General features: G+C 32.0%; 2 protein-coding genes across 3 annotated transcripts in view; both read right to left on the bottom strand.

Moving 5' to 3' along the window:
• Positions 1-23,083, bottom strand: part of LOC126884774 (protein held out wings) — a 383,705-nt gene that overhangs the window by 347,094 nt on the left and 13,528 nt on the right. The window lies entirely within an intron of this gene.
• Positions 7,884-9,063, bottom strand: LOC126884777 (uncharacterized). Its single transcript, XM_050651004.1, has 2 exons — positions 8,779-9,063; positions 7,884-8,680 (listed from the first exon to the last, which is right to left on the bottom strand). The coding sequence occupies exons 1-2, from the start codon at positions 8,849-8,851 to the stop codon at positions 8,355-8,357; spliced, it is 399 nt and encodes a 132-aa protein (XP_050506961.1). The 5' UTR covers positions 8,852-9,063; the 3' UTR covers positions 7,884-8,354.

Raw genomic sequence — 23,083 nt, 5'->3', positions numbered from 1 at the left:
TACGTGGTAGTAAATTGTTTTTTGGTAATGTGGTATCCATTTACTGTTTTATTAATTATTGGTTAGGCAATAAGCACAGGACAATAGAGCAAGTTCATAGACATAGAGTGGTAAATAAAATCAATAAGGACCTGAATAGTAAAAGACATTGTTCAGCAGCTTTCCTCGATATATATCAGCCTTTTAACAAGGTGTGGCATGAAGGATTGAAAGTTTAAACTAAAGAAGCTACTGTTCCACCCCCCAATTTCAACTTCTTAAATCATATCTGACAGATAGGCACTTCCAAATAAAACATGGAAGTGAATACACAGAGTCGCATCCAATAAATTCAGGAGTTCCACAAGTTATCGCGGTTGGACCGATCCTATACCTATTGTATACTGTAGACGTGCCATCAACACTAGAGTTGCACAAGTTTGACTTGAATGTTTGAACTTGACTTGAGTTTGACTTAATTTCAAGTCAAACTCAAGTCAATCCTTCTGACAAATATTTCAAGTCAAGTCAAACTGGTCAATCGTACCTACAGGTTTAAAAATTCAAACTGTTTGTCAAACTAGTTTGAAAGAGTTTGAATAATAATTTATTTAGTAGATATACTTTTTTGTCGTGATAGACATGTTAGTTGCCAATTAAGATAAGAAAATAATAATACAATGAGTGCCACATAAAAGTCAAAATTTTTAATGTGTTTTAATTTAAAACTTTTAAATGTAGATATTTATTTTTTTCAAATCCTGAGAAAACTAATATGTATTTTTAAAAAATTTAAACGCATAATAAAAGATTGCGTTATTACCGAGGCCGAAAGTCTCTTAGAATAAATAAAAAGTTTGTTTTGAATGAAATATTTGCAATTAATAACAACACTAAATTTTCCTTTTTATGTTCACCCCTGTAACTTATTAAAATAAACATTATAGAAGTTTTCAGGGATGTTCGTCCCTCAGAAATAATGTAATCTTTCATGCTGCGTTTAAATTTTTTTTAAATTCTTATTAGTTTTTTCAGGATTTGAAAAAAATTAATACATTTAAAACACATTGAACATTTTGATAAGCGACATGTTACGCCTATGCCCTTAAGGATTACAATAAAATAAGACTATTTGGTTTTTCAATGGACAGATCAAAATAAACTTATTTGGAATTTTTATGACTTTCTTTTATTAAAAAAGGCATTTATTTATCTTAGGGCCACTTCGAAAAAACGTGTAGTACCAAGCTGCTAGTTTACTCGAAAATATGTACCACAATCAATGTAGCCAACCCTACAGTTTTAACTGTAGATCTACAGTTTTCTGTAAATTTTCTCAGTTTTTAGTTTAGGCATCAAAATCTACAGTTTTTTATTTAAGATGCTAGCGTCATCTATTTTATTTGCTAGGTAGTCTGTATCAATTTAATAGATGGCGTTAGTAGTGGACAGTCGTAGATCGTTTCGGTAGATGTTTGTTTTACCGATACCGACACATGACATATGACACCTGACACATTCACATTATTTAATTTAGGTCAATTATTTACCTGAACCTGATTAAGTTTCTCGTTGTTTGATTAATTTAATTGAGTAAAAAGTTATAAATATGCATAGGTGCACTAGTGGTAGTGACTCAGATCTTGATAGATCCCCACCAAGAAAGAAGAAAGTAGTTAGATACGAGCAAAAATTTATTGACTCTTGGCTCAATGACGAAAAGTTTAGTGGATGGCTCACAAAAAGTAAAAAAGGTAACACCTATTTTTACTGCTCTGCATGTGACTGTGATCGTAAATGCGGAATTCAAGAATTAATACGACACAAAAACTCCTCAAAGCACGAAGCAAACTGCAAAAAAATAAAGAAGCAACCTAAACTAACATCCTTGTTCGCATCAACATCCAAATCACAGCAACCGCAGCAAATGGTAAAAGCCGGCGAAATTAAAATAGCATGTTTTATCGCAGAACACAACCTTGCATTTAATGTTGCCTCACATCTAACTAGTTTAATAAAATCTGTGTGTCCAGATTCAAAAATTGCTGATAATTTGTCTATGAGTCGAACAAAAGCAAGGGCCCTTGTAGTCAATGTGACAGGAAGAACCGCTGAAGAAAAATTAATAAAAAATTTAAGGGAAAACGAGTTTTCATTGCTGGTAGATGAGAGCACTGATAAGTCGACAATCAAGCATTTAGCTTTAATAGCCAGACAAGTCAATACCAATTTTGAAGCAGAAGATAAATTTCTAACTGTAATACCGATTACTGATGGCACAGCTAAAATGTTACACCTAAAAACTGTTGAATATTTTACTGAAAAAGAAATTCCGTACAAAAAAAATTTGATAGGATTTGCGTCCGATGGCGCCAATGTCATGTTCGGGGCAAATAATTCGATGGTCAGTCATTTTAAGAATGACATACCTAATCTTTTCACCATAAAGTGTATATGCCATTCATTTGCTCTTTGCGCATCTCATGCATGTGAAAAATTGCCAAGGGGCCTTGAAGATTTTTGCCGCGAAGTTTTCAATCACATCCAAAATTCACCTAAACGAATCGGTGATTATAAAACTTTTCAGATGTTTACAAATATAAAACCACATAAATTATTGCACCCTGCACAAACTAGATGGCTATCATTGAATGATGTAGTGAAAAGATTGTTGGAACAACTTCCAGCAATAAAATTATATTTTCAGTCAGCAGTGCTTACAGATCGTCTTCTTTCTGCCCAAAGCATTTTAACAAAAGCGATGGAACCAACAACTGAATTATACTTGGAATTTTTACGATTTGTTTTACCAATATTCACAGACTTAAATAAGGAAATGCAGGCAGAAAACCCAAAGTTGTATTTATTAAATGATCAGATATACACAGCGTATGTGACACTCTTAGAATGCTTTATAAAGCCGGTTCATTTAGAACTAACAGAAGAAGAGATATCCAATGCCAAAGATCTCTCAATTGCCAAAGAAGAAAAAATATTAAGTCTTGATGTAAATGACTTGCAGATCCATTTGCCGTTATTGGATATATATGTTGGAGGAATGGTCCCAAATTTAATTCGGTTGAAAAGAAACACTCAAGATTTAGATGACGACAAACTGTTAAATTTTTACAGGAAATGTAAAGAGTTTTACATTGAGGCAGTAGCGCAAATCAAGCAAAGGTTTCCTTTCGCTGATAAAGAATGTCAGGCACTCAAGTGTTTGCGGATGATGAACCCACAAGCGATTTTAGGTCAACATTTGAACAAAAACATAACTTCAATTGCTGAATTATTGTATTATTTCCCAACTATTTGTCCAGAAGATATAACAGAATTAGATAGAGAATGGAGGACTCTTCGCAAAACCAGCTTAAATTTTGATGAGACTGAGACCAGTGTAGAAAAATTTTGGTGGCATGTTTCCAATTTAAAAAAAGGTGACGGCTCTGCAATGTTTCCACTATTGTCAACCTTAACCAGAAAGCTTCTATGTTTACCGCACAGTACTGCTACTGTAGAACGCTTGTTTTCCAGCATCAATATTATGAAGACAAAATTAAGGAATAAACTTTCTACAACAACAATAAAAGGTACTTTGCACACAAAGTCAGATATTAAAAATTGTTTCGAGTTCAATGTGACAACTGACCATCTCAGTAGATTCAATAAAAATATGTATGACTTTAATAAAAATAAAGATGAAACGGAAAATCAAGAAGATTTACAAATTGAGATAGAAGCTAGTGATAATATCTAATACTGATAGCTATGGCTGGATTACATATAAAGACTTATTTTTGTGTATTACTAATTTTATTTTATTTAATGTATCTTTGAGACTTTTTACATTTTTCAATTCTGATTAAACCTTTAATAATTACATCATGTTTATTGTTTTAAATTTTTCCTTTCACTTTAGTGGGAAAATTTTAAATCTGGCAGAAAATATAGTAAAAGTAGATTTTAAATAAATGTTATACCCTATACTTCTTATGTTGCACACTGAAATATTCGTTGTCGCGATAATCCAAAACAGTCGTATGTTGGTGGAATGAACCATAGTTGGTTTTGATAGATTTTTTAGTAATTCATCCAAAGGCAAGATATCACAAGAGTTCTATATTTTAATAATCGTGTTGATTTTTAAAAATCTTGTTATATTAATGTATTTATCCTGCTTCCATCTAACGATAAAAAGTAAAAGAAATGTGCATTGTGAGATGATTCTTATAAAGATTTCCTGCAAAATGATTTTGTCTTTTGTTATTATTCTAAAGCTATTTTTTTCTTGTGACATCTTATGTAATTTACTATTTTATTTGGGAATAAACCACAATTTTAGTCTGAATTTAAATGAAGTTTACTTGATGTTTTCACTTCCACTTTGGAAATCGTCATCAAAAAATTATTTTGTTATTGTGTTTTGGCAGTGCCTAGAACTCATAGTTGTTTTTTTAAATTTTATAGAACTTTATTTTTAGTGAAATATAACTTGTTTTCTTTTATTCGCCAATACTACTAGGTGATTTCGTAATGTGTCTTTAATATGTACATATATAACAAAGCAATAAAATTAAAGAAAATGAAGATGTTAAAAGTAAGTATTTTCTTTTGTGTTTTCCTTTGACAACAATGTTTTGCAGCTATATTTTTATTATATAGACGTTTCGGTTAATGGAGGTTTTATTGTATGTAATCACCATTAATTGCCAAAGCTTAGCAGAATTTTTTCAGTTAGTTTTATTAAGAGAGACCAGATACCATTGTAGATTTAGAAATCGAAAATATTTTAAGATAAAAATGAACTAACTTTGTACAAAATATATATTGTTCAATATTTTATTTGCCTAGAACATATAGTTGTTTTTTCCTTTTGTAGACCTTCACTTTTATTTAAATACAACTTGTTTTCTTTCATTCTCCAATTTCTCGTTAGAGATTTTTGTGATAATATAATGTGCAATCACATGCAATTGCCAATGCTTAGCAGAATTTTATCAGTTTGCCCTACTTTTAAGAGTTAGAAATGAACTTTAATTCACTATTTTTACTGGGAATAAGCCACAATTTTACTTTCAAATTAGTCTAAAATTCGAAACCTAAAAATAAACTTAATTTTAGAGTAAAATTATGGCTTATTACCAGTAAAAATAGTAAGTTCTGTTAAGCACAAAAAAGTGACTTGAACAAAATGAAATTTGTAGAAAATGTATAGGTATTTTTTTATTTAGATTTAGAACTTACAGTTGCTTTTTTGTATAGAACTGTATTGGTTAAATAAAACTTGTTTCTCATGTTTTCTCCTAGAGAAGATATATTTTGATCTAGACTAGAATAAAGTTTTTTTTATTATCTTTTTTAGAAGTTTCAGTTATGTTGTTTTATGTTCCTATAAACTATGTCTTATATTTTTTAAATAAAACTAAAATAGTTTTTGTTGTTTTCGCCACCTTTATTTTGACATATAACAAAATAAGCTGTCATCTGTCATTTCTTCTTCTTTTTGGGCTGTCAAGTGTCAAAAATTTAGATGTATTTGCTGTTTTCACCAGCTTTTTTTTGACATATAACAAAATTTCCTGTCATCTGTCATTTCTTCTTCTTTTTTGGGCTGTCAAGTGTCATAGAAGATAGAGATGTAGAGTTACTGTTTTTTAATTTGATATTTACAGTTTTCTACAGTTTTTTTCAAGTATCTCTACAGTTTTGCTCTGTGCTGGGGTTGGCAACTCTGACCACAATACAAAAGTTAGTATTGCCAGATAATGAGAGAACAGTGGTCGATGTTCTCGGTATTGCTCTGGTCGGTATTTTGCTGTATATTCGTTGGTATTTCTTTCAAAATTCAAAACTAACCATAGGGTTATTAGACCTGGATCCCGCGTACCAAAAAAAAAGTTGATTAATAGCAAGGTGAAAATTTGTTAATAGCAAACTTTGATGTACGGGAACACTGGAACAGAGGAAGTTTTAATTGTGGAACAGTTTAAAAATTTGAAACGTCAGATTACGAAAACGTCCCATGTATTTTGTCGGTCAGAACATCCAATTGATTTGTTACCCTTTCATTAAACTAAAATCAGACTGCTATTACTAACCAACATGTTTCCTGTCATTTGACATGTTCTTCGTGTTCCACTCATTAAAATGCCCAGTTGGTGATAAACACCAGTCTGATTTTTGCATGAGAGTTTAATGAAATGGTAACAAATCAATTGGAAGTTCTGTCCGACAAAATACATGGAACGTTTACGTAGTCTGATCTTCCAAATTTTTAACCTTTTCCACAATTAAAACTTCTGCTGTTCCAGTGTTCCCACACATCAAAGTTTGTCTGACTAGACACCGTTAAGCTATTAACGAATTTTCAGCTTGCTATTAATCAACTTTTTTTTGGTACGCGGGATCCAGGTCTATATGGTTATATATCTACAATTTAAATTTTTTTCGGATACAGGCTACAAATGTTGGGTTTAAATTTAAAAAAAATTAATGTATAAATATGCATTAAACTTTCTTAATAATAATTATCCTAAGTGGCGCGTTTATTGGGTTTTATCTGTCTGTCTGCGGTTTAAATATCGTATCAGCCAATACATTTCTATGTTTATTGAAATTTGTCAAAAAAAATTTTTTGGACCTTGTTGGGGGGGGGGGGGAATTTCCCCTACCCCTCCACCCACTCCCCATTGATCCGCTTGTAAACAAATAAAAGCGTAGGTGGTCTCATTTAAAATTGAAAATAAACACGTTGCGTAATATTCAAACTTTTCAAACTGTTTGAAGATGTTTGAATTCAAGTCAAACCTAAAGATATCGAAATCAAGTCAAGTCAAACTATTTTATACAAAAAGTTTGATTTTCAAGTCAAGTCAAGTTTGTTGAGTAAAATCAAACTAGTTTGACTTGATGCATCTCTAATCAACACGACTGACTGTTACGACATTTGCTGATTATACAGTCATTTTCGCGTTCCACACTGATGCAACATCAGCCTCTAGGAACCTGCAAACGCAAACTGGTCTGAGCAAGGTCCAAAACTAGCTAAAAAGATAGCGTATTAATGCAAATGGATTTAAATCAACACACGTGACGTATTTATTATGTCATCATATTTCTCGTATTCTCTCATTTGGTATCTGATCTCTTCTTAATTCGCCTGCTGCTCTTCTCCAGAAGTCCATTTCTGTTACTAGTAACATTTTCTCTGTTCTTTCTTTCAGTGGCCAAACTTCACTGTCATATGTGATTACACTTTTAAATATGGTATTGTGTATGAGCTGTTTGTTCGCTTTAGATATTGTTTGGTCCCACAGAATGCCGTTCATCATGGATATGGCTTTTCTACCCTATATGTTTCTGTATTTTATAGCAGAATCAAGCTCAACAATTTCCAAAAACTATCAACATACAACAAGTCTATTGAATGCAATAAATAATGTATACTCCAAAATGATTAACCCTACTAGTTTATGCTGTGAATCTCTTTCTCTTGTCGTTTCCCCATTACTGAGGATCGTGATTTCTTAGGTCCGTAAAGTTGGCTTGTCCACTTTTATATAACAATAAAATTTTCATGCCATAATTTAGTGCTCATTTAGTGCTAATTTTGTACCGCAGTCCCGAATTTTGTGCTCTTTATTTATTTAAAAAAGCAGGTGGACAAGCCAGCTTAACGTTAAGCTGGCTTGTCCACTCTTAGTACACAATGAAAAAATAAAATTATTCAGATTCTAAATAGGCTATAATTTAGTGCTCATTTAGTGCTAATTTTGTACCATAAACATTATAATGAAATATTTGTTTAAACAATTTGTTATAAACAAAATTTAAAAAAATTAAAAAATAGAAAATTTTTTTATGCTAGAATTTAGTGCACATTTAGTGCTAACAAAATATCCGTATCCTGAATTTTGTGCTCTTTATTTAGTTAAAAAAGCAGGTGGACAAGCCAGCTTAACGTTAAGCTGGCTTGTCCACTCTTAGTACACAATGAAAAAATAAAATTATTCAGATTCTAAATAGGCTATAATTTAGTGCTCATTTAGTGCTAATTTTGTACCATAAACATTATAATAAAATATTTGTTTAAACAATTTGTTATAAACAAAACTTTTAAAAATAAAAATATCGAAAAAATTTTTATGCAATAATTTAGTGCTCATTTGGTGCTAATTTTGTACCATAAAGATTATTATAAAACATTAAAATTTTAAACAGTAATAAAAACGAAAATTTTTAGTGATCCAATTTAGCGCAAATTGTGTGCAAATAACTAAATAAGACATCGTGAGATCAAATTTGGTGCTCTTTAGTAATGTAGAAAAGAATTACAGTCTAAATATAAAGGCATGGTGATACAGTTTTAATTGATTTTATTTATACGTTTTTTCAACTTTAATGTATATTAGAAATTCTATGTTGACTTTTTTGTCCACATCTTTGGTTAGAGTTCTTTGTGTTCCTGCATTGAGATCATTAAACTCGGTCCACAGATTATTTCTGTGACAGATTGTTGTGTAGTGTCCCATGGGCAGTTTTCCTAATCCATTAGTCGACGTAAGGTCATTGTGAATGTAACGGATTACTCCTACCAGTAAATAATAATCAGAGGTCCCAAGTACATCGGGAAATTTTATCGGGATGTTATCCAGATGAGTTAATGTCCTGATGCCCGTTAATTGAATTAAGATAATTGGACCTGTAAATAAATTATTTTAAATATATGGATTTTCTTTAATTTATGTGTACACGTGAAAAATAAAATACTTTTGTTGATTTTAATCATTTAAAACGTACCACTTGAATCATATTGCACTTCTGATTGTCCTAAGCATCCTCTTCTGCTACAATCTCTGTCAGCTGTTAACATGAGAAAAGCACTTCTCTGTCAGCATGAGAAAACACTATTGGAGGTATGTTTCACGCATAAAAGTCCCTTTCAATACAAAAGGGTTTATGACGTGCCATCTTTAAAGATGTGATATCCTGGTTAATTGAATTAAGATAATTGGACCTGTAAAGAAATTATTTTAAGTATATGGATTTTCTTTAATTTATGTGTACACGTGAAAAATAAAATACTTTTGTTGATTTTAATCATTTAAAACGTACCACTTGAATCATGTTAACATGAGAAAAGCATGTCTCTGTCAGCATGAGAAAACACTATTGGAGATTGGAGGTATATTTCACGCATAAAAGTCCCTTTCAATACAAAAGGGTTTATGACGTGCCATCTTTAAAGATGTGATATCCTGGCTCCTAAGGTCAAATTATCTTAAACGGAATAAACTATTTATAATACATTACAGTATATAAATTATTAAAATATTTTTTTATATCACATAATATGATTTAGGCTCGATTAAAATAAACAAAGGACACAACATTCAAGGAATATATATTTTGTTAGCAAAAAGTAAGTTATTAGTTATTATTACAGTAAAGGACCGAAAATAATATATATCTGGGTTTTACTGTAGTTGCAGAATAACAATATTTACATTTTTATACATTTTTAAAGTTTTGTTTATAACAAATTATTAAAAAAGAATTTATTTTACTATTTTCAAATTTTTAAAAATTTTATTTATAACAAACAAATTGTTTAAACAAATATGTTATTATAATGTTTATAACTATCTGAGCACTAAATTATAGCCTACTTAGAATCTGAATAATTTTATGTTTTCATTGTTTATACTAAGAGTAGACAAGCCAGATTAACGTTAAGCTAGTTTTTCCACCTGATTTTTTAAATAAATAAAGAGCACAAAATTCGGGATATGGATATTTTGTTAGCACCAAATGAGCACTAAATTCCTGCATAACAAAATTTTCAATATTTTAATTTTTAAGAGTGGACAAGTCAGCTTAACGTTAAGCTAGCTTGTCCACCTGATTTTTTAAATAAATAAAGAGCACAAAATTCAGGATATGGATATTCTGTTAGCACTAAATGAGCACTAATTTATGGTATACAAAAATTTTCGATTTTTTAATTCTTAAAAGTTTTGTTTATAACAAATTGTTTAAACAAATATTTTATTATAATGTTTATGGTACAAACTTAGCACTAAATGAGCACTAAATTATAGCCTATTTAGAATCTGAATAATTTTATTTTTTCATTCTGTACTAAGAGTGGACAAGCCAGCTGAACGTAAAGCCTAGCTTGCCCACCTGATTTTTTTAATAAATAAAGAGCACAAAATTCAGGATATGGATATTTTGTTAGCACTAAATGAGCACTAAGTTCTAGCATAAAAAAATTTTCGATTTTTTAATTTTTTAAAATTTTGTTTATAACAAATTGTTTAAACAAATATTTCATTATAATGTTTATGGTACAAAATTAGCACTAAATGAGCACTAAATTACAGCCTATTTAGAATCTGAATAATTTTATTTTTTCATTGTGTACTAAGAGTGGACAAGCCAGCTTAACGTTAAGCTGGCTTGTCCACCTGCTTTTTTAAATAAATAAAGAGCGCAAAATTCAGGATATGGATATTTTGTTAGCACTAAATAAGCACTAAATTCTATCATAAAAAATTTTTCGATTTTTTAATTTTTTAAAATTTTGTTTATAACAAATTGTTTAAACAAATATTTCATTATAATGTTTAGGGTACAAAATTAGCACTAAATTATAGCCCATTTAGAATCTGAATAATTTTATTTTTTCATTGTGTACTAAGAGTGGACAAGCCAGCTTAACGTTAAGCTAGTTTTTCCACCTGATTTTTTAAATAAATAAAGAGCACAAAATTCGGGATATGGATATTTTGTTAGCACCAAATGAGCACTAAATTCCTGCATAACAAAATTTTCAATATTTTAATTTTTAAGAGTGGACAAGTCAGCTTAACGTTAAGCTAGCTTGTCCACCTGATTTTTTAAATAAATAAAGAGCACAAAATTCAGGATATGGATATTCTGTTAGCACTAAATGAGCACTAAGTTATGGTATACAAAAATTTTCGATTTTTTAATTCTTAAAAGTTTTGTTTATAACAAATTGTTTAAACAAATATTTTATTATAATGTTTATGGTACAAACTTAGCACTAAATGAGCACTAAATTATAGCCTATTTAGAATCTGAATAATTTTATTTTTTCATTCTGTACTAAGAGTGGACAAGCCAGCTGAACGTAAAGCCTAGCTTGCCCACCTGATTTTTTTAATAAATAAAGAGCACAAAATTCAGGATATGGATATTTTGTTAGCACTAAATGAGCACTAAGTTCTAGCATAAAAAAATTTTCGATTTTTTAATTTTTTAAAATTTTGTTTATAACAAATTGTTTAAACAAATATTTCATTATAATGTTTATGGTACAAAATTAGCACTAAATGAGCACTAAATTACAGCCTATTTAGAATCTGAATAATTTTATTTTTTCATTGTGTACTAAGAGTGGACAAGCCAGCTTAACGTTAAGCTGGCTTGTCCACCTGCTTTTTTAAATAAATAAAGAGCACAAAATTCAGGATATGGATATTTTGTTAGCACTAAATAAGCACTAAATTCTAGCATAAAAAATTTTTCGATTTTTTAATTTTTTAAAATTTTGTTTATAACAAATTGTTTAAACAAATATTTCATTATAATGTTTAGGGTACAAAATTAGCACTAAATGAGCACTAAATTATAGCCCATTTAGAATCTGAATAATTTTATTTTTTCATTGTGTACTAAGAGTGGACAAGCCAGCTTAACGTTAAGCTAGTTTTTCCACCTGATTTTTTAAATAAAGAGCACAAAATTCGGGATATGGATATTTTGTTAGCACCAAATGAGCACTAAATTCCTGCATAACAAAATTTTCAATATTTTAATTTTTAAGAGTGGACAAGTCAGCTTAACGTTAAGCTAGCTTGTCCACCTGATTTTTTAAATAAATAAAGAGCACAAAATTCAGGATATGGATATTCTGTTAGCACTAAATGAGCACTAATTTATGGTATACAAAAATTTTCGATTTTTTAATTCTTAAAAGTTTTGTTTATAACAAATTGTTTAAACAAATATTTTATTATAATGTTTATGGTACAGACTTAGCACTAAATGAGCACTAAATTATAGCCTATTTAGAATCTGAATAATTTTATTTTTTCATTCTGTACTAAGAGTGGACAAGCCAGCTGAACGTAAAGCTAGCTTGCCCACCTGATTTTTTTAATAAATAAAGAGCACAAAATTCAGGATATGGATATTTTGTTAGCACTAAATGAGCACTAAGTTCTAACATAAAAAAATTTTCGATTTTTTAATTTTTTAAAATTTTGTTTATAACAAATTGTTTAAACAAATATTTCATTATAATGTTTATGGTACAAAATTAGCACTAAATGAGCACTAAATTACAGCCTATTTAGAATCTGAATAATTTTATTTTTTCATTGTGTACTAAGAGTGGACAAGCCAGCTTAACGTTAAGCTGGCTTGTCCACCTGCTTTTTTAAATAAATAAAGAGCACAAAATTTAGGATATGGATATTTTGTTAGCACTAAATAAGCACTAAATTCTAGCATAAAAAATTTTTCGATTTTTTAATTTTTTAAAATTTTGTTTATAACAAATTGTTTAAACAAATATTTCATTATAATGTTTAGGGTACAAAATTAGCACTAAATGAGCACTAAATTATAGCCCATTTAGAATATGAATAATTTTATTTTTTCATTGTGTACTAAGAGTGGACAAGCCAGCTTAACGTTAAGCTGGCTTGTCCACCTGCTTTTTTAAATAAATAAAGAGCACAAAATTCGGGACTGCGGTACAAAATTAGCACTAAATGAGCACTAAATTATGGCATGAAAATTTTATTGTTATATAAAAGTGGACAAGCCAACTTTACGGACCATGATTTCTTCCAATATTCCCAACAATGTTTCTCCATTGGTCTCTATCTTCAGCTGCTCTAAGAGCTTCGCAGAATGAGTTTCCAGCTGAATGCTTTATTTGGTCAGACCATCTAGTTGGTGGTCGTCCTCTTGATCTTCTCCCCGGAACGTTTCCAGAAACAATTAATCTCCCTAAATTGTCGTCACCTCTGCGAACCACGTGACCAAAGAATTGCAGAATTCGTTGCAGACATATTGTGGACAGCCTTTTTTTAATTTGGTTTAGAATGGAAACGTTTGTCCTATGAGCTGTCCAAGGTATGCGCAGCATTCTTCTCCAGCACCACATCTCAAAGGCATTAATTTTTTGGCGCTCGCATGCGCGAAGAATCCAAGTCTCTGCTCCGTATAGAAATATTGAGAATACAAGGGCATTCACCAGTCTCATCTTGATAGTTTGAGAGATAGATCTGTCTTTCCAAACTTTAGTTAGGCGACTCATCGTATTTTTTGCCATACCATTACGTCTCTGAACTTCTGCTTCACAGTTACCATCGTTAGTTATACTAAACCCGAGATAGACAAAGGTGTTTACTATCTGGTATTTCTTTAACATGTTAGTCAGTTGAATAGTGTCAAATCTGCCGACCACCATTATTTTTGTCTTAGCTTTATTGATTTTCAGACCAACTTCATTGCTTTCGTACTCAACTCTTCGCAGAAGATCAAACATTTCTTGCTCATTTGCTGCTATAAGTGTAGTGTTATCAGCAAATCTTAAATTGGAGATTTTCCTACCAGCTACTGTTACTCCGCCGGCCCATCCTTCTAAAACCATCCTCATGACATGTTCTCCATAAATGTTAAATAAGTCAGGTGACAACACGCATCCTTGTCTAACACCTCTCTCGGTCTTTAATTGGTTTGAGAATTTCTGATCTAGTCGTACTGTCGCTATATTAGACTGGTACAGATTTTTAACAAGTTCCATCAGGTGCATTGGTGCGCCCATTTCTATTAAAATTGACCACATATTTATCCAGCTTACACAATTAAATGCCTTTTGGTAATCAACGAAGCATATAATCATAGGTACTTGAAATTCTCTAGACTTTTCAATAAGTTGTCTCAGGTTCAGGATTTGTTCCCTTGTACCTTTACCCTTTACAAACCCCGCTTGTTCCTGAGGTATTTGGTAATGTAGATAGGTTTTTAATCTGTTTTTGATGATATGTAACAAGATTTTACTAGCATGTGTTATTAGTGACAGTGTGCGGTAGTTTTCACATCTGGTAGTAGTTCCTTTTTTTGTGTAGTGGGATATAAATTGAGGTATGTACACCAATCAATGCTGTGAATGGCAATAAAAAAACTTCCAAAAAAATAAGGTGTACCTTATTAGAACATACAACATACCGAAAACAAAGAAGATTTAAATCTTCTGAATTTCCGACGCGACATTATATTTGTAGTATTATTATAGATAAGAGTGGGATGGAGGTAGATAAATAAAAAAAAGTAAATTAAGATTTAAGATAGCGACTTGTTTACAACGTATTTATGTTTCTGTGGGTAGATAATGATGTCAAAAGCCAAGAAGTCTGCGTAGTAGGCCACTGGGTACTCCTACATGCAATACTTCCATCTAGGTCACATTTGTTACTGTAGTCTACATCAGATGTTCCTAATATCTCAAATTTGTCTTTGGGATCAAATTTCATTAGGGACATTAGAATTACACAATGAAAAAATTGTTTGGGATGTCTACGAATATAGAAATCAGTCGTAAGGTTGAAAGGTTTAGTGAAATCTGGATATTGCTGAAGTGGTTTGTTAATCAACAAGATTTTTGCAACTTTAAAATGCGCTTTTTAGAACAAATATAAGGTTTGAATGTGAATTTAGTTATAGATTTCAAAAATAATGTTTTTTATATGTCAAAAATGAATAACCATTTTCAATTTCGTTGCAAAACGAAAATACAGCCGAGCCATATTCTAGTCCAATCAGAGAGTGCAGCACGCACCTCTACCGGTTTCGAAACTTATTAGTCTCTCATCAGGAGGCACATATGCTGCTCTCCCCGATCCAACCAAAACAAACCCCAGCGTGATGTCCCGGATTTCACCGAACGAAATGGCATAGATGCCCTAGCGGCAACTGCTAGCAAAAAGACTAAGTTTTCATTCTACTGGCATATAAAACAACATAATGCTATTCTACATCCCACCAGAATGAAAACAATGGGAACCTTCTCTGGTTACACCTCCGAGGCTTCTACAATTTGCAAGCCATACGGATGCTGAGACTAAGGAAGATGAGGGAATTCTACAATTTACAATTCACGTCCCATCTGCTCAGCGCGGTAAGTTCCAACGAGAATGGTTCCCTTCATACTCCAATCAGAGTAAATGTAAATCAAAAATGAATAACTATTTTCAATTTCGTTGCAAAACGAAAATACAGCCGAGCCATATTCTAGTCCAATCAGGGAGTGCAGCAAGCACCTCTACCGGTTTCGAAACTTATTAGTCTCTCATCGGGAGGCACATATGCTGCTCTCCCCGATCCAACCAAAACAAACCCCAGCGTGCAGTCCCGGATTGCAACGAACGAAATGGCATAGATGCCCTAGCGGCAAATGCAACTGCTAGCAAAAAGACTAAGTTTTCACTCTAATGGCATATAAAACAACATAATGCTATTCTACATCCCACCAGAATGAAAACAATGGGAACCTTCTCTGGTTACACCTCCGAGGCTTCTACAATTTGAAAGCCATACGGATGATGAGACTAAGGAAGATGAGGGAATTCTACAATTTACAATTCACGTCCCATCTGCTCAGCGCGGCAAGTTCCAACGAGAATGGTTCCCTTCATACTCCAATCAGAGTAAATGTAAATCAAAAATGAATAACTATTTTCAATTTCGTTGCAAAACGAAAATACAGCCGAGCCATATTCTAGTCCAATCAGGGAGTGCAGCAAGCACCTCTACCGGTTTCGAAACTTATTAGTCTCTCATCGGGAGGCACATATGGTGCTCTCCCCGATCCAACCAAAACAAACCCCAGCGTGCAGTCCCGGATTGCAACGAACGAAATGGCATAGATGCCCTAGCGGCAACTGCTAGCAAAAAGACTAAGTTTTCACTCTAATGGCATATAAAACAACATAATGCTATTCTACATCCCACCAGAATGAAAACAATGGGAACCTTCTCTGGTTATACCTCCGAGGCTTCTACGATTTGCAAGCCATATGGATGCTGAGACTAAGGAAGATGAGGGAATTCTACAATTTACAATTCACGTCCCATCTGCTCAGCGCGGTAAGTTCCAACGAGAATGGTTCCCTTCATACTCCAATCAGAGTAAATGTAAATCAAAAATGAATAACCATTTTCAATTTCCAGGTGTGTAACCAGAGAAGGTTCCCGTTGTTTTCATTCTGGTGGGATGTAGAATAGCATTATGTTGCTTTATATGCCATTAGAGTGAAAACTGATGTCTTTTTTATATGTGTTTTTGAGCCTTGAAAACCCTAATTTTTAATTTTTTTTTCTTCAGTTTTAAATTGTTTATAACTAGAAAACGATCAACCTTGGAAAAAAATCAGGAGAACTTGTTGGCCAGAATAATCTAAATCTAAATAATTTATCCCAGTCGAAAAAGATGATTTTTAAAGGAAGGAAAGGCAGCTTTAAATTAAATTCGATTGATTTAATTCGATTCGTGGACCACCACCATAGGCTGACCATGGTTTCTGCTTTTCAGTGTCATCAGAGCGGCCTGTGGTGTATCCCGAAGCGAATTGAATACAAGCTGTCGAAGTATGCATCTAAATACAATATTAAATGCGTACGGACGCGTTAGCGACATCTATCTAGACTTCTAGACACAGAGAAAATTCTCTATAAGTCGGGAGTGCAGAATTCTTGGTAACTATCGCAGTACTTTAGTTCGCTTCGGGATATACCACAGACTGCTCTGATGACGCTAAAAAGCAGAAACCATGGTCAGTCGATGGTGGTGGCCCCGCATCGAATTTAATCTAAAGCTGTCTTTCCTTATTTCATTTTACTCATATTTGAGTAGACACCTTAGGGTAAAAGAGAACCGGATTATATATTGAGTAGGTAATAAGGATGCAGAATTCTGTTGGAATTTTTATCTAGATAAGCGGAGAGGTGATGAGTGTATATGGTAGGCTCTCCCATGTCTGCTATTTATTGGCCTGTGTCTATATAAATTGGTAAAAAGCTCAGGCAACAGATAGTTACCAAGGATTCTGCACTCGGACTTATAGAGAATGATTTTTAAAATTTGTTTAAAAACTGCCAAAATTGGGACCATTTTCGCATTGGCGATTTCTTGATTATATACCTTGATACTTAGTCATTAGTATGTACCGGGTGTCCCAATAAGAATGGCGCTCGGCCATATCTCAGGAACCGTTTATAGTACAGCTTTGGGAAAAAAAAATTTATAACAAAAGTTGCCTCGAGAAAAGCCTGGAAATTATTTTCATAATTGTAAGTCCACCTCTAGAGGGCGTAATTGAATATCAAAAATTAAAAAATCGATATTTACAAAATTTGCCTAATGAAAGGGCACTGGAAATCCGATTATCGTTTCTTCATAAACTTCTGCGCATATTTTATTTCACAAGTTTAAGTCTACCTCTGCAAATAAGAGGTGGGGGTGAGTGGGAACCTTGTTATGAAAAAATCGCTGTAAGTCCGGCTCTGCTTAATCGATTTTTGCAGACTTGGTCTTGTTGAAAACAGCTCTTTTTCGTCAATGTAATAGTTATAATTTGAAAACAGCCTATTACGTAATATGCCGGCTAGGAGGCGCTATTTATTTTCTTTTTAGAAATCTAGTTTTCTTTGGAAAATATTAAATACAAGTATGTATTTTTTCCCTGTATTACAAAATTAGACCAAATTACACAAACAGAATACCGAAAACCGCATGTCTATACCTTTTTTCTATCTCGAGATATCTTAAGAAACGTGTAAATTTTAAACATAACTGTTGCTGTCAGATAAGTGGAAATATATAAAAGCAAGTAGTGTGCTATGGAAAAAACAAAGAAACATTTTCCAGATGTCACCGTATATAATAAATCAAAACAAAATATGAAAAACTCTACTACTGGGGTGACGTTTTTGGGGATATTTCATTGCATATATTCTAGCCACAACAGTTGCATTTCTTATGCATTCAAAGAATGTGGCTATCATGTCAAATGCTTCTTAGTTTGTAAGAATTATCTTGAATTTCACTCTGTATAAATTTTATATAAAATTTAATAGAAACAAACCGCAACAAACCATCAATGAACAAATTTTTATGTTTTACTGATTTGACACATGATGACTTTTTGAAGTTAATACTTCTAATAGTTCTATTTTTTTCCATAGCACACTACTTGTTTCCACTTTGACTTCCTAACTTAGTTTACCGGTGACAATAACAGTTATGTATTTATCTTAGTTGGAAATAGGATAATTGATATTAAAATATAATGAAATAAAAATTAAAAATTTGTGTTGAAAATCTGACGTTTTTACATTTTCTACGATTCATTGAGAGAAAAGCAAATGCGCGGAGGCAATAATTCATAAAAATTTACATATTAACGCTATTTTTTTTAGTATTATTTTAAGTATTAAAATTAGTGTAATATTTAAATAAAAATAAAATTAAACTGTTTAAAATATATTTATTTCGTTAAAATCATAATAATAGAAGTATAACTTCTTACTCGCGTACAAAGTACACACACTCTTTTTTGATATATTTTATAGTGTTATTTGTCTTATTGTTGTTTTGATTCATTATATACGGTGACATCTGGACAATGTTCCTTTGTTTTTTCCCATAGCACACTACGTGCTTCTATATATTTCCACTTATATGACAGCAATAATTATGTTTAAAATTTACACGTTTCCCAAGATATCTCGAGATAGAAAAAAGGTATCGACATGCGGTTTTCGGTATTCTGTTGCTAATTTCGTCTAATTTTGTAATACAAGAAAAAAAATACATACTTGTATTTAATATTTTCCAAAGAAAACTAGATTTCTAAAAAAAAAATAAATAGCGGCTTTGCCGGCATATTACGTAATAGGCTGTTTCCAAATTATAACTATTACATTGACGAAAAAGAGCTGTTTTCAACAAGACCAAGTTTGTAAAAATCGATTGAGCAGAACCGGACTTAGAGCGATTTTTTCATAACAGGGTTCCCACTCACCCCCACCTCTTATTTGCACAGGTAGACTTAAACTTGTGAAATAAAACATGCACAGAATTGTATGAAAAATACAATGATTGGATTTCCAGTGCCCTTTCATTAGGCAAATTTTGTAAAATTTCGATTTTTTAATTTTTTATATTCAATTACGCCCTCTAGCGGTGGACTTACAATTATGAAAATAATTTCCAGGCTTTTCTCGGGACAACTTTTGTTATAAAATTTTTTTCCCAAAGCTGTAATATAAACGGTTCCTAAGATATGGCCGAGAGCCATTCTTATTGGGACACCCGGTACACTGCGGTGCAAAAAAATCGATCCACTAAAAATTTGGTCATTTTTGAAGTTTCGAATTTCCTAAACCTGTTGTTGGATTTAAGTGATTTTTTTACTACGTTATAGCCTTATTTATTGACAATATCGCTGTAATAATATTGTTGCTAGACATATCGATGTGTTTTTGACAAAACATCGTAACCGACAAAACGCACATTTTACAGGAGACGACTTATTCTTCTACCGACTCTTTGGTTAATATAATTAAAATTTTGAAACTGTGATAAATTAGTACATAAAAAAATAATAATTTAAGAAAAAAAAAACTGTAATATAACATTATTTTATTAAATTATGTAACATACGATACTTTGTCAGACCTTGTCTGTGTAAATTTTAGTTGAAGCTTGTCGCTTAAAATAAACATACGATAGTTTCAAGGTATCAATCTATAAATGAATATTCATAAATAACGTAAGTATCTTAACAGAAAAAATATTATTAATAATAAAAATCGACAAAGAAAAATAAAATTTAATACGTATAATAATCTGTAACACTGTACTAAATGATGTACTATTAAAAAAATCTCAAAAACTTAATTCAAATGGTACGACGTCCCAAAAAATGTAATCTTTGAGAACTTCGTAGTTTTACAGAATTACTACCACCAGAGGGTATTACTCAAGTTTGAACAGATATTAAAATTTTTATAGGTGTTTTTAAAGCTTAAGATGTAATCTTTAAAATGCACTAAACTATTTTGCTTTAGACATGAGATAAACAACTTCTTTTTGAAAAAATTAAGAAAGATAAAAAAAATGTAATACAATAACCCAAAAATATCAGTTAAAAAACTGTTTGTACAAAGTCATCAAAACCTTTTTCTGTACAACTTACCTAAAATACATTTAATAACAAGCTTTTTTGATCTCTTATACAGTATGTCTGCATAACTTGGAACCTATTGATAACTTTTTATTATCAGTTTAAAAAAAACTATCAGATATTAAATTTTATTAATTTCATACGAGGTATGTAAAAAAATATGAATCTTCTTCAAGGCTAAAGCAGCTTTATCAATATCGAAAATTGTTAATAAAAAAACTATGTTTCAATGTTCGTTCTATATTGACAGTTGTTTCAGGGTTCAGTGAACTTACTACAAGTTGACATATTTTTGTTGCAAATATAATATTTATGATATTTGCATAAGAACAACTAAAAAACATAGGTTATGTCATTACCAAATTAGTAAATTAGACTTAAAATTCTATTAAAAAGACAATAAACCATAAAAACAAGTGTTAAAAACTTACCGCATCTATTGAATAAGAGAAATGATCAAAACTACCACTATTTTCGTTTTAAATTGTTCTAGCGAAATAAAAAATTTGCACTGACTGAGTTTAACACATTTAAGATAACACTGAGTAATCCTCCTAACGGTCATTTTGGTCATTGAATCTTATCGTAAGCGGCAAAACATGCAAACGTAACCGACAAGATTTATGGCGCTTACTATAATCTGTCGGTACTACCTTGCCGTTTACGATACCAAAGGCACAAAATGAGCTTGAAATGCGGTGGTTACGATAAAAATTAAATTCAATTTTAGACACTTAGGATGTTATTATGGGCAAAATAATTTTGAATTAGCTGTAAACTATCGTAAGGAACCAGTTAAGATAAAAATCCCATTTTCGGAAAATTGATGCTTACGATGTTTTGTCAAAAACCCGTCGATATACCGGGTGTACGAATCAAACTGTGCCTTTTTCTCAAAGTTTGGTTTTCTAAGGTTTTCTAACATTTTGTCTTTCGATTCATTCGCTTATATTAGATAATGAAAAAGTTAGGTATTATGACCCATAATATTACCCGTACGCACGCCAATGGTTAATATAAAATTCTTAATTGTATGTCAAAAAATGTGCAATAACTACGTCTTAAAACCCACCAAATTTGATTTGCATATTTCAACTGGTTTTAAAGCAATAAATAAATTGTCAGTTTGTAAAAAAATATTGAACATCCCGTACCTCGGAAACAAAGCGTTTGCGGACATATGATTATTAAGCAAACTGTCATTATTTTCATGTGTAAAATTACCCCTTAAAGTTTGCCGCACTTTTTTCAAAAAAACCCTGTACTGATGACGAACATGGCCAGTTATTAAAGTAGGTACCTAACTTTTTTATTATCCAACATAAGCGAATGCATCGAAAGACAAAATGTTAAGAAAACCTGAGGCTATAGTTAGGTTTTAATTTCAGTATTTTATAAGTGCTAGAATAGTCCACAAGGTGATGCGAACTTTGAGAAAAAAACACAGTTTGATTCGTACACTCAGTATACAATGAGAGTTTGACTGTCTAGCAACAATATTATTACAGCGATATTGTCAATGAATGCTTAAATCGAACAACAGGTTTAGGAATTTCGAAACTTCAAAAATGACCAAATTTTTAGTGGATAGATTTTTTGCACCGCAGTGTACTTGGTGATTATGCCAAAATATCTCATGGGAATATTTTTCTCGCCTTGTTTATTGTATGCGTTCAAGTGAAAGGTGCTGTGTTATTTAAAAAGCCCGTTAATAAATTCTACAATTGTGGTGAGCACCGTTTGAAAAATTTGATATTTAATTAACAATCCACGCTTGACATTAAACTTGACTTTCAATATCTGCCAGAAGATCGGCAATGCGTAGCGTCGAGCTCCCGCACGAAAGTTCACGACAATTATACACAATTAAAAACAATTAATCAAAGTATCGTCGCACCAGCACAAAAGCCACTCCTTTGCATTTTGTAATGTACATAACTAAGTAATTCATAAGATGTTTATAGGAAGATACTTGTAGGTTTTCTGTTAATAATAAATAATACAAATAGAGGATTGTTGCTAACATAGTAGACACATTGTCAAGTCGACATTGATAGTAGATAAAATTATAAGTAGTAGGCAGATCTGGTTAAAATATGTAAATGTAAACAAATACATATTGAGATTTCGGCGTAAGGTCGATTTTACAGGAATTATACAAGGGAAAACTACATTGCTGTTTCTACATACACTACATACACCTCTACTACATTACATCTAGTAGAGGCCAGAATGATTAGACGTTCGGGGTGGCATCGGCAGGAGGAGCTCAGATTGGTAGACTCTGCTGATTCTGGTAGACATGAGAGCCCGGTGCAGCCTGGGCCCCAGAAACGCAGGAGACGAGGTTCTTGTGGACCTGATCCGTAAGGTAGGGGTGATACAATGGACCCGCCGCGCCGTAGAGATCGTGGGCCCTGCCCCGATGTACCATACCATAACATCTAGTATTCCAGTCACCTCTAATTCTTCTTCTTATTCAAGTGCCATCTCCACGACGGAGATCAGCCATCATCATAACTATTCGGACTCTGGAGACGGTTGCTCTGGAAAGTTAATTTGATGTACATCCGTACCATTCTCTGAGGTTGTGTAGCTATGATATTCTACGTCTCTCTATGCTTCTCTTTCCTTGCATCTTTCCCTGCAGTTGGAGCAAGTTGTATCTCTCTTCACGTGTAATATGTACGTTATACTCCCAATTTTCTTGATTTGATTGTAATCAAGATTTCCATTTCTTTATTCATCCTTCTCAAAACCTCTTTGTGTCTTGTTCTGTCCACGATATTTTCAGAATTCTTCTATGCACCTACAAC

Source organism: Diabrotica virgifera, chromosome 5, assembly GCF_917563875.1.
Source record: "Diabrotica virgifera virgifera chromosome 5, PGI_DIABVI_V3a".
Classification (NCBI taxonomy): Eukaryota; Metazoa; Arthropoda; class Insecta; order Coleoptera; family Chrysomelidae; genus Diabrotica; species Diabrotica virgifera.
The sequence above is the reverse complement of the archived record's forward strand: the minus strand, read 5'-3'. Positions and strand labels throughout refer to the sequence as shown.

Coding starts and splice junctions, on each gene's coding strand:
- LOC126884777 (XM_050651004.1), bottom strand. CDS start 8,851: ATGTTAACAGCTGACAGAGATTGTAGCAGAAGAGGATGCTTAGGACAA. Junction 8,681..8,778: donor AGTGCAATATGATTCAAGTG/GTACGTTTTAAA, acceptor ATTTATTTACAG/GTCCAATTATCTTAATTCAA.